The sequence below is a fragment of the Stegodyphus dumicola genome, chromosome 12, assembly GCF_044657685.1.
Source record: "Stegodyphus dumicola isolate Sdum_Otavi_A_Nest chromosome 12, ASM4465768v1".
NCBI lineage: Eukaryota > Metazoa > Arthropoda > Arachnida > Araneae > Eresidae > Stegodyphus > Stegodyphus dumicola.
The window spans coordinates 39,183,187-39,199,702 of NC_140779.1; the positions used below are offsets into that span (position 1 = coordinate 39,183,187).

General features: G+C 33.8%; 1 protein-coding gene across 3 annotated transcripts in view; it reads right to left on the minus strand.

Annotated features, from left to right (window-relative positions):
- Positions 1-2,469: 2,469 nt before the first annotated feature.
- The window catches only part of LOC118182769 (fatty-acid amide hydrolase 2-A-like), a 71,245-nt gene continuing 57,198 nt past the window's right edge, over positions 2,470-16,516 (minus strand). For 2 of the 3 annotated variants that reach the window (XM_035352154.2, XM_035352153.2), the window contains exons 7-8: positions 10,662-10,757; positions 4,494-5,372 (exon numbers count right to left, since the gene is read on the minus strand). In XM_035352154.2, the coding sequence (XP_035208045.2) occupies positions 4,779-5,372; positions 10,662-10,757 (690 nt within the window). In that variant the 3' untranslated portion in view covers positions 4,494-4,778. Of the gene's footprint in view, positions 3,063-4,493; positions 5,373-10,661; positions 10,758-16,516 lie in introns of those variants that run through there. The other variant, XM_085827646.1, reaches the window with a different exon arrangement.

A 16,516-nucleotide genomic window follows, 5' to 3' on the forward strand; every position in this document is an offset into this window, starting at 1 on the left:
CCCCTCACCCTCTCATTTTCAATCCATTCTTTCATTTAATCTGCAGTTAGCTAGCTACCAACAAACAAGTGCGTATTTTGAAATTATTTAAATGCTTTCATAATAATGTGTAGTGAAAAAAACGATTTTGATTCTGCAAGTGTAAAAGTACCAAAAAAAAAAAAAAAAAAAAATTCGACGTCGTTTTAAGACAGATGGTTAACTCAATTTGACTAGCTTATGAAGAGAGACAACGGAGAATGTAAAATATGTCGGAAAACGGTTAATACGAGGATCTTAGAGCTTTAACTGTACATTTTCAAAGCAAGAAACACCAGTCGTTAATATTCAATAGGGATTCTTCGCAATCGGTTTCGAACTTTTTCATGAAGAAATCTTCAGAAAAACAGGGCAATATATCAGCAATTGAAATTATTTCAGTCTATCATAGGATTAACACTTTTTATAGCCAGCATTGCACAAATTGTGTAGATTCTTCTATTTCCAGATTCCTCTTTGCCAAAAGCGATTTCTTGTGGTAGAACAAAATGTACAAGTATTTGCGAGAGTGTGCTTGCTCCTGCAGCTCAAAAAATACTATTAAACGAGATTAATGAGGCGGAGTTTTATTCAGTTCCGACTAAAAACTTTTTTTCTTCTCCCGGAACTTTTTTTCTTCTCCCGGAATTTTTTTTTCCCTCTTCCGGGTTTTGACAGTCAAGAGGTGGTAACGCTATCTGTAAATGATGACGGCTGCATACGTCCAGCTCTCGCGATTTCCAAAGAAGCTGATAAGAGTAGAGTTCCAGAACCATCCAAAGAAAATAGCCAGCAGGTAGATGGGTCTGTGTCGTCTTCTGAGCCCAAAGTTTTACCGGATGTTTCATCCACCGGACCTACTGCTGATAAACCAGGTTACCAAAGAAACCAGCTATGCCACAACCTTCGTGTCGCTCCACCAGAATTCGATGACCTCCAAACTGACTGAACTTGTAATAAAGGGAGAGGGATGTAGTGTATCGAGTAATCGTAATCGAACTTAGAACTGGCGCTGCCAAGGATCGCCAAGCGCACGAAGCGATCGTAAACTAAAAGAGGAGAGTTGGAATGCCAGTTGCTGGAATTGAGTGCGAGTTAGGATGTGTTTTGTATATAAATAAAGGTTGTTGTAAAGTAAGTACAATGTCTTTTGCAATGAATATACCATAAATGTATTACAGTCGGAGGGCTAATTCAGAAATGAAAATTTATTAGGACCTTAACAGAAAATTACCAATTCTGACATCTGTAAAGAAGTCAGCTATTACAAGAGCCTTAGTTAGTCAGATATTACAAGTGCCTGTACGTGAACACTTCTGTTATTCTTATGTGTTAATTATTATGAAAATAAATCTGGCTTAAATGCTTACAATGCATCTGTTGGATTTAGAAATAAATTATACTGCATGAAGATGGTTTTAAAAATTCTGAAATAAATTATTCTGGGAATCTGTGATGATGCTGATTTGACAAGTGCTATCAAAGAGTGTTCTTTGTTAACATGTCTGGAACTTATCCAAAAGTTCAGAATAATTGCTGAAACTGTCCATTGCAATTTCAGTAATGGTGAAAGAAGGACAATTAAACAGATGAGTACTGCATAAAATAATGGAGAGTAACAAACTTTTTGATGATGTGTGATGAAATGTGGGTCTAATGTTACGTAAACAGTGAAGTCATACCATTGGCTGTTGCTCGCATATAGCTTTCTTTTTATTTTTGTGCCACTTAATCTTAGAAAGAATGTATTGCGTATGGGGTCGACTTCAGAATTTTTCCAATGAAGTCCGATTTTGGAGGCACATATTACATTCTAATTGTATTACCCTCTTCACAGTGCATTATTTCTTAGATAATATCTGTCCATGAGCTTTTACATCCATATGCATTGTGGGTATATCTGAAGTTTGAATAGGGCAACCAATATATGTAGGTTTTTTACTCACATTTCGAGGGGGGAAAAAAGATTACGTCCTAAATTTTTCTCAAACCTTAAAAATTCAACAATTATATCTGAATGATTGAAGTGGAAAGCAGTCTTTAGAGTGATCCAATGTTTATGTATCATGGCATAAGTTAGTAGAAATATTGGTAATATTGGTAAATAATTTATGGTAGCTTATTTATGACCAGAATTATTGACAGTTAATTTCCGTGTTTTAATTATTTTAAAATTTACCTGGCTCTCATTCTGAAACAGTGCAGAGCTCAGAGTATTTAGAGACAGATCTGATATCATTACGTTGGTCCTTGTGTTTATTGTGTAGGGAAGAGTAAATTATAATTTTTTTATGCAAGAGCTTGGAAAAGGCGATAGCATTATTTGTAAATGATGATTTGTTTTCTTGATCAGCAGTTTCTCTACACATTAGTCTTTCTAGTCTCACTTATTTTACTCTTTCAAAGATGTGTGTAAGAGTTCAAAAATAAATAAATATAAATACATAAGTAAAGGCTGCTTTATTTTTCATGCTTTATTCTGTATGTCAATGAAAAGCTTTTTACTTGATTTTTACTCTTAAAGACCATTACGTGTCCTTCTGCTGAAACCACTAAATATTTTTAAATAAGGAGGGGGTAGAAACCGGAAGAAAATATTTGTTTAAAGAAAGTATGTTCATATGCATCTTACAGTACAACTATAATATTTAAGTTTTATTAAGAGTTAAAGATTATGTCAGTGTTTTTCTTTATGCCTCATTTCATCATGTACTCGCTCACTCCAAAAGTAATGCGGAAGCGTGCCAATCTGGTAGAGATGGGCAAAACCACTCCTTTAAGGGATCAGATCGTCGCTCACTGAAGTGATTCAGTTCTTTTTTACGATTAACCACTTATTCACAATGATCTTGATGAATACGCTTGGAACGGAGTGGATCAAAAGCGGTGTGAAAAGATAGGAGGAAGAGTAGAAAGAATCGAAAAGGGAGAGGGTTCGGTAGAATCAACTCAATCAAACCACTCACTTCTTGGACTGATTTCTTTCAACAGTAGTTTTGAGGTTCCTTAAAAACACCTTTCTGCATAGAATTAGCAATAAAATTCTGGAATAAAAAAAATGAAAACTAAACTCATTTTTGTTAACGGTTGCATTATTTTATTACTATAATTGGGGTTTTATTACTACGACAAAACGCAATGTTAAAATACCTAACACTAGAATTACCAACACTACAAAGAATGCAATAAAAAATTACTTAACATAAAAAATTTAATAAAATATACCAGTTTACCATCAAAATACTGATCAAGATTTTGATTTATGAACATAGTATTAGTTAACTTTCCCGACGGAAGGCAATTTCTTTTCTCAGTGCATATCTGGCCTGTCTTCGAAAAGATCCGTTCGCAGGGCACTGAAATAGTCGCGATGCATAATCGTGTTAGAACAAATTCATACAACATGGGATACATTAACTTTCGGGACTCCCACCGCAATAAGGGGTCATTGCTTCTAAGTAAATAATCGTCCGATAAATATTTATTAAATTCCACTATTGCAGCAGATCCCGAGTCCTATGCTCCTTGAAGTTCATAGTTTCATCGAACTTCTCCCGTATGGAAGAGCTCTCATTAGATGTTACAGCTGGAATTAACTACTGTATTTGGAGCATCTGATAATGTACACCTAAAGTTTCCATTATTATTACAACATTATCGTAGCATTTTCGCTATTTTAGATCATCAACGAACCCTGTTTTTTAAAGCGGAGAATCCAGGAAAGTTGCCTGCCTCACCAACTCGTTATTAGAGATAAGTCTTAACCGTTCTAACATCCCTTTCAGTATATCATCACTTAACAACTCTATAACTTTTAAGAACCCCAAGCCTTTGTTTCTGTTCTTGTAAACTTTCATCTGACTTGCTATTAATCTTGCTAAAATTCCTATTTTTAAATGACATATAGTTAGTTCTGATGACACTATATGTTCTTACGTTACCTCGTCGAAAACTTTTAAAACTTCTGTTGCTTGTCGTATAATATTTCAGTCTTGATTTGACAAATTAAATGATTTTTCGCCTAACAATATAGCAAGAGAAGAAATTATAGGTTTTAATTTTAAAACAATCCAAATGATGGAAACGTTTCTTCTATGAAAGAAATTTTCTAGAAGTACAGAAGTTATTCCTGAACATCAATTTAATAACTGGGATTGTTCCAGGTATAGAAATTTTTTTCAGAAATCTTAAAACTGTTAGTCATACATTACTTAACTTTATGAAAAGTATTGGCATCAGCAATGTACTTTTAATTTCTTTTTCGGTTTTTCATTTATTTATCCGATCAGTCATGTTTCTTATATTTTGAGTGTTTAAAAATATTAATAAATGTTTAGATGCTTTTATGTCTAAGTTTCTTAACAGTAGTCGAGTATGAAAACGTGTTCAAGGTAAAAACAATAGTTAGAGGACAGCTCCTCTAATGGCTCATAGTTGCATAATCTGTGACTCAAATATTTCTCATTATGATGGAATAAATAATAAATATTGAAATTTTATTTATCTAAATTTCAATTAAATACAGAAGTTTATTTTAATAATGACTTCAGTATTGCAGTATCAATAATTATTCAGTATAAATTTGTAAATTGTTAAACATACCTACAAGAAAACAAAAGTTATATTCATAATAAGGATAATTTTTAATATTTTGTCTAATTCTGCAAAAAACCCTACAAAGCAGATATATGTACAGCAATCTTTTCTTTTAGCTGCCTGTGTTAATAACTAGAGATGATAATCAAAATAAAGGGTATTTTTCATGTTTCTGTAATTCGTGGCATTACCCAACCGCCGAAAGCTTTCTCTAACTCAACAGCAAAAGCAATAGTCAGTGGATCATTGTTTCTGCAACTTATAATCTGAATTCCAATTGGTAGGCCTTGCTTATTAAGTCCTAAAGGACACTGCGTAGATGGAAGACCCAGGGTATTGAAAATATTGCAATAGCATGAGCTTGGTATATATAATAAAGCTTCATTGTTATAAGGTGCTGTTGTAGGAAAAGTAGGGAAAAGAAATACAGATTTTTCATCTAGGAACGTGTCAAATTCTTTATCTAGTAGCTTGGCTAGGTTTTCGCAATATGCTACATTTGTTTTGCTGTAAAATAATGGACTCTTACCAAAGTTCATCGTTAAAACAGCTGGCATTGTCAAATCGGACATTCCGATGAACCACTTGAAGAGTTCTGTGACTCTGTTGACGTTCTTTTTGCCAGATGTGAGAGTATGTGTAATATTCCCTGCAGCAGATAACAGGACGTGAAATGCTATTAAGTTGCTCTGCTTGAGTAAAGAGATATTTTTTTCTTTGGCGATCACTCCGTAAGTATTTTGGAAATAAGAGATGACCTGGAAAAAAAACAAAAAAACAAAAAACAAAAAAAAAAACATAATTTTAATAGTTATCTGAATGGCTTGCATAACATTTTATGAAATTTGAAATGCATTTGGTTAGTCTAGAACTTGTTTAACCTCCAGAATATAACTTCGGGAAGATAAAACAAGTATAATTTTCTTACGCCTTAGATCAATGACTTTCAAGCATTTTTTGTCTCATGCACCCCTTTGACCATTGCTAAACGTTCGTTCCCTCCCTTCCTTCCCAAAGCTCGAAAAGTACATATACATGAATTCAAATTATTTTTAATGTGTTTCATAAATGAAATAAGAAGTACAGAAAATGGTGATAAACACTAAAACATGAGTAAAAATAATTTTTTTTATATAATCATAAACGAAAACAGGTAAATAAAAGCCTGATCGCATTTTCCCTCTGAAAGTATGAAATTTTCCCCTGGTTGAGAACCCCTGCGCTTAGATGATGATGTTAGCGAATGTATGCTTTGAAAATCATTTTCAACCTGATGAATGATGGTATCGTTCCTTTGTAACAGATGTTTTGGTAACGCATTTTAGCTGTTATTACTGGCACTATGTGAGAACTAAAAGATTATGATGTGAATCTCCACGTATTATTAATTTTATCTTATGCGGAGGGAACATACACTGGCTGCCAAAATTTAAGCATCCAGTGCCGTAGCTGCCAACTGTCTCGGTTTTTCGACCCATGACCCGGTCTCCTGGTAGATAATCAAATCTTCCATTTTATAATTTTTAGCCTTAACTAAAGAAAGTGTTTTTCAGCAACACAACTGAATTGCGAAACGAAATTTTCGCTGTTTAAATTTCATCACTGAAGTGCTTAAATTTGCAAATTTCATTTCCTCAACCGTAGTGATCTTCAAGATAATTTTTCTTAATCAATTTTTTTAGTCCGAATATACTGTAGATATTTATAGAACTTTATATGAAGATTGAACCAAATGTTTCATCAGTAATTTTGTTTTAATCAATATGTAGAGTCATTAGATCCATTTCAGAACAGGAAACATGGAAAATACGTAATGCCTTCACGGGAATTCGAACTCGGAACTTTCCGATTGTTAGCCGGACACGCTTCTAATTACACCACGAAGGCACAGAGGGCTTTGGACCTAATCGCCAGATCCTGGTAGTGAGAAATTATTGTCCACCACATTCCAGCTTGTGTCACCTGTAGTGCCTACTCTGGAATTCGAACTCTGGATTTCTTGATTGTAATCGAGATGTGCTGCTAATTATATCACGAAGGCATGCGGTAAGAAGAAAGAAAGTCTTTTATAAATATGTGGTATATTACTGAGTTTATCCACACAACAATACTCACTTTAATCACTTTTATTTTTACCGTCTTTAAAAGTACTGTGATAAACTGAAGCTTTCCTTCTTTTCTCGGAATTTTCTCATATAAAAGAATAGGAGGCAGTAGGTCTGTCTGTGGCCTGTTCGTGGTTTAAGTAATAAAATTACAAAATGAAATTAGTTAAGAACATAATAGTTAGAATATGTGATTAATATATTTTACGCCAGAGTTGTAATATAAATATTTGAATAATCTAATCATGTATTACAAAGCGAATTTAAATCAATTTTGAATTCTTTTAGAATGGTGCCGTCGCAAAGCACGAAAACTTCCCATATATTCCCGGGTTTTTTTTTGGCAGCTATGTAGCACAAATTAGCAATTTTCGAAAGCATAGCTGAATCTGAGTAGTTAAAAATTGCTGCAGATGCAAATGTCAGTATGCAAATATGGATGTTTACAGCCATTCACGATTGACAGTTCAAACGCATGCTAATTAGGCATTTGTTGCAGACACATTCTGAAGGGTGAGTTGTCCATTTAACTTTCGTAGGACAATTTTTGATGATATTTATGTTTCTGTGACTGAAAGAAGAAAAGCAAATAATGAACGCTGACTTGCTGTCGGATGTGTTGAAATAGGACAGTCAATTAAATTTTTTTATTTTTTGCCCTTGATCATTCGGCAATTACTGGAATGTGAAAACAATTACGGACTAGGCAGACAGTTGCCTGGCGGCAGTTGCTATAAAAGGCTCAAGAAATGCTCTTTTTATTTGCTCGGGTGAGGGAATATTTCATCTGGTAGAAAGAATGGGTGCACTCCAACTGCGCGAATGAAAATCCCCCCGTCCTACCTAATCGCCAACAACGCGACCAATCGTCCAACTACGCGAATCAAAATTTCTTCCCCCCTGTTGTCTACACGGTTGCAATTTAACTTTTCGAAGCCAATTGTAGCCAATTGTAACTTTTCGAAGCCAATTGTAAAAGAGGAAAAAAATAAAGAAATAGAATTGCATATCACAAGAACAAGTAAAAATATCTAAAAAAGCAGGTTAAATTACTTCAATAACAGTAATAAATGCCAGAGCTTGCAAAGAAAATAAAAGGTATTGGTAAACACATACATATTAGCATTACAAACATCTTTCATTTATTATAATAATATCACAAATTAAATAATTATAAAGCATACCAATTATATTTTTTAGAAATTACATCAATAATAGTCAAGATGTCTGAACTAGACTGGAAAATTTAATAGAGTTCGCTGGCGTGCAAAAGATTATTCCATATGAAAGTGTGTTAAAGTTTGCTAAAAATATTTTTTGTTAATTGAAGTAATCATGTAAATGTTTTCAGAAATTAATAGTTAAATTAAAAAAAAAGCTTAGTATTAAATCTATTATAATAACATTACTATGCGTTTGGAACACTGACATATAAATTGTAAATAAATTTAAATTATTCTGTTAAGAGGTTTTTTCTAAAATTCATCTCGAAGAAAAGAATTAGATAAAAAGTACTGCAAATTAATATAATCAATCAGCCTCTCAATAAATAAAAGTTTATTTTTTAACCAAAAATTAAAAATTGGAATGCAAAAGTTTGTGTAATATACTTGGAAATATCTGAACATATAATTAGTTAGAAAAATACAATAAATTAAAATACAATTAAATTAATAACAATCTAATTAACAGTAACATTAAGCTTAATTTAACTTCAATCTAAAACAAGCAATCGATCAGGAGCTCCGCGCATAACTGAAGTTTTATTGCTATTTTATGTAGATTTTGCGTATAAAATAACTAGTTGCACTTGTGTAACAAGTGAATAATGTACTGATAGTCAGCAGGAATTAAAATACAGTGGTTAAAAATATAACTACTTGTCAGAAGGTATGCAAAGTTGCTATGGCTAGAGACATTGAATGATTATAGGAAACTCATAAAGTTAAGCGCTACAGTGTGAAAAGAAAATTCTGGAATAAACATGTTAAGAAAATTAAATGGAGAAATAATCCTTAATTTATTGATATCCATATAAACTATATGTTTTTGGAAAAAGTTACATATAATTTGCACCGAGGAATCAATCACCGAAAACGAGTTAATTTCTTTCCTTATTTTTTCTTATTAGAGGGATTTGTAAAAAGGTATGCCAAGGTGTAAATTTTTGCAATATTTTAAAGAATAAATTAAAAATGTATTTTTACTTCATGAACTGAAATTTTTACGCTACATTTTTATACAGTAAAAAAAAAAAAAAAAAAAAAAAAAAAAAAAAGAAAGAAAGAAATAGCTGGGGAATCACTGGGACTAGAAACTTGGGTTGAACTACCAATGTTTAGTGACTTTTCCGCTTGATTATAAGACCTTTTGAAATTAGGCTGAACAATATATTAAGGAAAATAGAAGATGCAGCACAAATAAGAACAAAAATGGGCTGAATTAGAGATTTACATGTTTGGTGAATGAGTTAAACTTATCTGTATGCCATTATGAAATATTAGTTTCTAGCATGAAGGCAATGGCAATCTAAATCATTGTAATCTAAATGTATAACATTATCAGTATCTGCTATTAATTTCAATACCGCTGAAAAAATTACAAATGAATTCTATTATAAATCACACGAACTTGTTGCATTATAAATTACAACAGTTAGAAATATTATTAGCGTGATATAGCGCCCATCTTTGTTAAAAAATAATTTCAAATAATTAATTTTACAAATCATTCAGCCTGAAACTAGATTAGAAAAAAAAAAATGCATTCTGAAGTTTAAGCTTTACAAAGGTGTTAAAAACATCTTCTGTTAACTGGAGTTGTGATGCAAGAATTTGTAAAAATTATCATTTAAATATAAATTGGCATAAATACAATGAAAAATATATAAATTATACATACATGAAAACTTGAATACAGTGCAACAATATGTGAAAAAGGAATGGATTAAAAGGGAACTGAAAATCCCAAGATATTAATATATACCAGTTCAAACTTTTTAATTAATTATGAAAATTCTACAGATGCTCATAATTATCATTTTATTACTTAAATGTGTATTAGAAATTAAATGTATGCCAAAGTACATCAGGTAGAATAACTGGAGAACAGAATAAATATTTAAACGTTTCTAATATTAAAATATGCAATTTGTAAGGATATGGAGTTTGTAGAAAATATGGAATTTGAAATAGCTTAATACGGCATGCATTGCAATAATATTAGTGTGAATTTAGAACCACTTAAGTACAAATCCGATATTTGATAGATTGATTATGTATCTGTTTTATGTATGTCATTAATCTATCAATTTTATTATTCAAGTTTTATTATATATATATATATATATCAGCAGCTAAAATCTACAACTTGGAAAGTTTTAAATTCTTATAGAGAATAAAAAAGATCTGGCTCATTATTCTTTTAAGCATAATAAAACTTTAAAATGAGTGTAAAAGAAATTCATTTTTACTTTAGCACACGCCAGATTTTAAATTAGTATTTGTTTTGTATGCACAATTTTTACAATATTGATAAACGAAAATAGAGGCTTGCAGTCTCAATAAAATGTCTCATTAATGGCGATAAATGACTTTTTGTAGCATCAATCTTCTTGGGAATTCAAGTTCTTAGAAAGAGGGGACAGGAAAACGTCGCGCAGTTCGTGTATTAGATAAGAGAGGGGGGAGGGATCTTCGATCAAATTTCGCACAGTTCGTACCCTACCGAAAGAATTGCTTTTTACTGATATGCTAATGTGTTGAAAACTACCTCGTTAGAACAAAGAGATTCTCTTTAATTGCTTATTCGCAAAAGAGAATTTTTTTTTTTTTTTTTTTTTTTCCGTCAGAGATATATTTCCGTAGGTCATCTAAATAGATATGTGCTCATATATAGAAACCAAAATTAATTCCATTTAAATCTTAATGAAAATGTTCTTACCATTTTAATAGCTTCTTGAAAGTCCTTCTGAACAGGGGCGGCGAAGGGTACATCCATAGAAAGCATGTAGAATATTTTTACATCCGAAAAATTCACCTGAAATTCATTTTTCAAGATTTACTTTCTATTCTTCAAATTTCACTCAACATTATAAGAAACAAAGCACTAACGATGGCCGGCGGATTTAACATTATAAGACTCAAAATGCTAACAAGGCTAGCGGAAGCGGGCTTGCAAGGCCTGCACATCAAGCGTGCGCCGCCTAGAAAAGGGGGATCGACAGGCATTTTTCTGACAGTAATCAACCACATGAATTTTTATTAAGAATTATGCGTTAAAAATAATTAAAAATATGTTATGGTAAATATAGAATATAGAATAGCTTTAGGGTAGAATTAAGTAATAAAACTTAAGTATATTTAGGGCTTAGAGCCAGAGTCGTTGAGAGGGCACCGGGCAGAAAAGACCTATATTATATCTATCTATTTTCATACAGACCTGCGGCTGTATGAAAGGCCGAGGAAAAGAGTAGAGCTGGCCTTTCGCATATTTCTCAATTTCAGTTTGAATTTAATATCAAAGCTTTGGCATTAAGTTCAAGAGTTGTTCAAGAGTAGCTTTGGCATTAAGTTCAAGAGTTGTAGTTTAAGTCAGTGATCTCAAACTGGTGAGCCGCACACGGCCACTGAAGCAATTTTATGCGTCCCGCAAAGACATTTCAATTCCGAATTTGTTGCAAATACACTGCAACAAGGACTTCAAAATTTTAATAATTTGAAGTCCGAGTTTACGTTATTTTCATTACCATTAAAAAGGAACATGAATCTAAATGATTCACAGAGTGATATAACTATGCAAATATTTGAAGATGTATTTTATTAACTTTTATTTATATCAGCCAAGAAATAAATTAGTTCAATTACGAAATTGTGCACTAAGAATAATCGCTTTGTTCGGGGAGATGTTTATAAGTTAGCTTCCTTTTTCACAGTTGAAATTTAATAAGAAAAAACCCCTATTGACAGATGCGCATTTATAAATCCGTGATGAAGATAATTTTTAGTATTTTCTCTTCAAGGCTACAAATGTAATCTGAATCGAAACTTTATCAGAATCAATTGTAAAGCTGTAGTAAGAAATAAAAGAAGTTAATTAATTATTTACACACAAACATATATATTTTTATTTATGCTTAAAAAATTTAATAAATAAGAGAAAGATACCAAGTAGTCATTATTTGTTCTCCAGTTTTGGTCCCACATGGAAAACCTTCTTTGAAAAGTTGGAAGTTTTCATAATTTCTTTCAGTTTAAATTAAAGTATGTTATTAAATTTATTTTAAATGCATATCAGTCAGAAAATTTGATATTTAATTTCCAATATATTTGTTGGTCGAGGTTTTGCTTAATTCCTGACGTGGAGTGAGTAATTAATTACTATTATGAGTGTTCATAATATGTAGTTAATTACTTACCCCAAGTTTCAAAGCTACTTATTTATGAATATTAAGAGGGCCCACCAGCGGCCGAGCGGTAAAGTCGCTGAACACTGGTAGTTCGGTCCGAGGTTCGAATCCCGCGAACGGGCTGGCTGCATGGGTGTTTTCGTGGTTTTCCCCATGTGTAACGTGTATACGAGCCAGTTTCCCTTAGAAAGTCCTCCACGAAAGGCATCCCTCCCCTTAGGCAGATAGCCCTAGTGTGCTTTGCCGTAATTAAATACAACACACCACACACACCTTATGAATATTAAGATATATGATTAAATTTCTAGCAGAAACCATTGAAAAATGGGACAGTCACTCAGTTACACCTGTAAATGCCAGACTATTCGAAAAATCGAACTATCGAGTTGAAAAGCCCCCAAGGTGACAATACTGTTCATACTATTGAAGTAAACAACTTCAGCTATAAATCAATCATTATAAAAATCCATTCTAACCTTAATTTAAAATTGAAAACCACGTTATATAAAATTTACTACTATCCGAATACATTAAAGTTGATAGTGTTAAGTCGTTATGAACAAAACTGCTGGTACTGATGCAAGAACTGTAACAGAAGCAGAGCTGGATTATCCATTAAGCAAAAAAGCACATGCTTAGGCCATCAAAGAAAAAGGAGAACACAAAAAGGTACTTAGGGACTCAGGAAAGGGAACACCAAGCACATGCTTAGGCCATCAAGGAAGAAATGCGTCAGAAAAAGGTACTTGGAGACTCAGAAAAGGGCACACCAAGCACATGCTTAGGCCATTAAGGAAAAGGGGCACCGCAAAAAGGTACTTAGGGACTCAGGAAAGAGAACACCCCAAATTTTCTCATTACCAATTTTACCATGAAATGTATGTTGCAACTAAACCAGGACCGAGTGAGAAAAAAACGGAAAGAAAATATCATAATTACATGTTATGGGCACTAAAAGCTTTTAGGAGCTTAGAGCCCATGAAAGTCTTAAAGCAGAACCGAACAGAAGACTCACATTACTATAAATTTAAGGATTCTTCATCTTCGGATTTCTCAAGTTAAAACTGTTAAATCAAATAATATTATTTCAGTTCATTATAAAAGTATTTTTTACCTATATGTACCTGCGCTGGGTTGTATTATTTTCTCGAATTTTACAAAATTGTTCGGGGTGTTCTCCATCGGAATTCTATCGAAACTTAGCAGTTAGCATGGCCCGGCAATACATAAATATGCTTATATAGTGCCGACTTTGCTTCAGCCTGTAGTCATTGGTTTTGATCTTCTTTGATTAGATCCACAAATGAAATTTTTTCTAATTTTCATTCTATGGTTCTTTAGCTCGTAGTTTAGTAAATGATTAAATCCCAAACAAACCTCAGACCGTTATCCATACATATGTGTAAGGATTATGTTAATTTATCTAACAGTTAAATTTTGAATTAAAGTTACTATCTTATCTTTTCTTAATTTCAAGCCTACAGCTTCCGGCCAGAACGTATTTTTAGATTCGCGGTTGAATGCAAATGAGGAGAAATATTTAACTGTGAAGTTCTACTGACTTCGTGAGAGAGAACGAGTGATTCTGACTAGAGCGAATCCGCCTTTTTAAGCTACTCTCTCTTAAGCTATTATTACGCTCGGCCGTACTTAAGGCCTTTGATAGCTTCGCCGTTATTTAGCGTTAAGGGCAAACTCTGTTAGAATCTTGAAAGCTTCAGCCATATCTTTTTAGTTAAGATTAGTAAAGTTTAATTTCTTAGTTCCTGAGTTCAAGCCCGAGTAGAAGCTTTATTGTAAAACTCCAAGAAGGAGTCCTGTGAATTTAATTTGGAATGATAAAGGATATTTAACCCTTCCCAAGTTTCATTTTCTGTCTCACGAACTCAAGCGATTATTCGCTTACCAGTTCTTAAGATTCCAACTGATTAACTCCAACTGTAACTTAAAAGTACACAGGTGAGAATCTTACATATGTCAGTCTCGTATCTATTGAAATATGTGCAAATTTTTGCCTTTCTCTAAAGCGATAGGAAAATTTTCTTATATTTTTAACCACTCATTACATATTTTCTAATTTTGTAAACAAATCTTCTCTTCCTTCCCAAATACACTGGTGTGCAAATCTTCAGCAACACGTGTTCTTTTAGCCATAGCTCCACGAGATATCGTCTGAGAGACATGAAATGCAGAAGTGAGAGACAGCATTTTGTATTTAAACGATGACGAAAGCATAGTTGCGCAAAAATGAATGCGATGTATACTGTATGGAATCAAACAAGAAAGGCTTTATTGAACTCATAGTACACATGATTGTCTACAAGAGGAAGAACAACAACCAGATGTTGCTTAGTATGGGATATGACCTCCCCTTACTGCAATGGTTGCTTCGTACCGTCTCTCCATTCTTAGCACCAGATTGTCCAACAGGTTTTGAGGTAAGAATGCTCATTCCTCAATCAGCATCTGTTTCTGCTGTTGGGTGTTCCCCGTAGGATGTAATCGTGCCGCAAGGCGTATCCCCAAAGCATTCCACACATGTTGTATGGGATTTAAATAAGGGAAGTACGCTGGCTAAACCATTCAAGTGATAATTTCACTCCCCACTAGCTTCTGAATAGCAGGAGTCCGGTGTGGCCGTGCATTGTCATCCATAAAAATAACGTCTGCTCCAATGACACCTCAGAACAGACACACATGGTGAAAGATCGCCTCCTGACAATAGCGATCTCCGGTTACAGAACTTCTGTCGAAACCGTGGAGCTCTGTCCGTCCGTTCAGCATAATGCCTTAGGCGCTCAATCCCGGAACGAATTCTATTGTTTGGTGGAGGAAGAGTCCAAGATTTGTAGGTATGGTACGTGAAAGTAGAGATGAGCTAAGAGGAGAAAGGAAAAGGGATTTTTAGTATAGGGAATTTCAGTCGTTCCGGGATTGAGCGCCTACTATTGAACGGGCTCCTGCTTTGTGAGGGTAGCTAGCGTTTCGTTAGTAAGTATATTATTTATTATTCTTATTGATTGTCTGCCCTTTTTTTTAAAGTTACAATTTTCTACAATACCTTAAGTAAATAAGAACTTTACAGTTACTTATTGTAACTTCATGTAATACTCTGTTACCTTAAGAACCTTAAGAAGAGTTCTAATAAATATTAAATTTCGTTGGAATAAACAAAATTATGTAATTTCGCCAAAACGTTATGCCTTTAAGCAAATTTTAAATAAGCATACAATTTTACATTGCAAACACGTATTTCTCTACGAAATATTTTTTTTTTGTTTCATAAATTGATAAAAATTAATCTTTCTTTAAACAAAATATTCAATAAAACCTGGAGCATAAAAATAAGCAGTGAAACTCCTCCCACGGTTCGGGAATAAGTCAACGAACATATCCCTTTTTCCCTCGTACCCACTGAAAGCCATTCCACGATCTTATTTCCGTTGGAAACCATTCGGTCCTTGATCCTTGAACGTGAAGGTGCGCATCATGAGCGCTCCGACGGAGATGGGCTCTACTGCCGAAGTTACTATACAGATGGACGTTAGCGTCCCGCCTGAGATACCTGCCACCACGGAGAGTTGTGTTGGACTTCCCCGGTAACCTCAATCGGATAGTAACGAAAACCTGGATTATTATACGGAAAAGCTAATGGATTTGGAAAAGGAAATTGACGCTGTGAAGACCGCAATTAAAGCATGCCAACGGCTACGCGCGGTTTCTGACCCGGATACCACAACGGATATCATGACGAAGAACTTACGCATGCTCCAGGCTCAAGCAGCAGAAATAAGAGGTAAGTGCAATTTATCTTGCTCTTCAGGCATTGTCCCCCCTGTTAGTTCTAGTATGAAAAGGAAAAATGAGGAAGTTAAAGCTAAGAGGAAAATTAGTCATGGTAACATAATTATAGATAATGATGGTTTTAAGTTACCCGTAAAAACTGCTAAGCAGCAAAAATTAGATAAAGTACCATTAAATTTAGAAACTGTAAATCGATACTCTGTGTTAAATGAAAATTCTGGTAATGATGAAAATGTTAATGCTGGTAATAACCCAGACGGACAGGCCGTGCAGCAGCAGCCGACCAACAGCCAATCACAGGCTATTCCCCCCATAATGGTAAATCCCGGAAAATTGACCCACGAGGCTTTTCTTAAGGAATTAGCTCTGCAAACTGAAGCCAAATTTTTGGGAAAGGTTAATGGAGAACTCCTGAAAGTCCTACCACGCACTGCAGACGACCATAGAATCCTGACATCTCTTTTCCTGGAAAAAAATTTGAGCACTACGTCATCAACACAAATTACGCTCGCCCAATCAAAGTGGTTCTCAGAGGACTGTCTATAACCACAAAACGAAGGATATAGCCACTGCCTTATCGGACAAG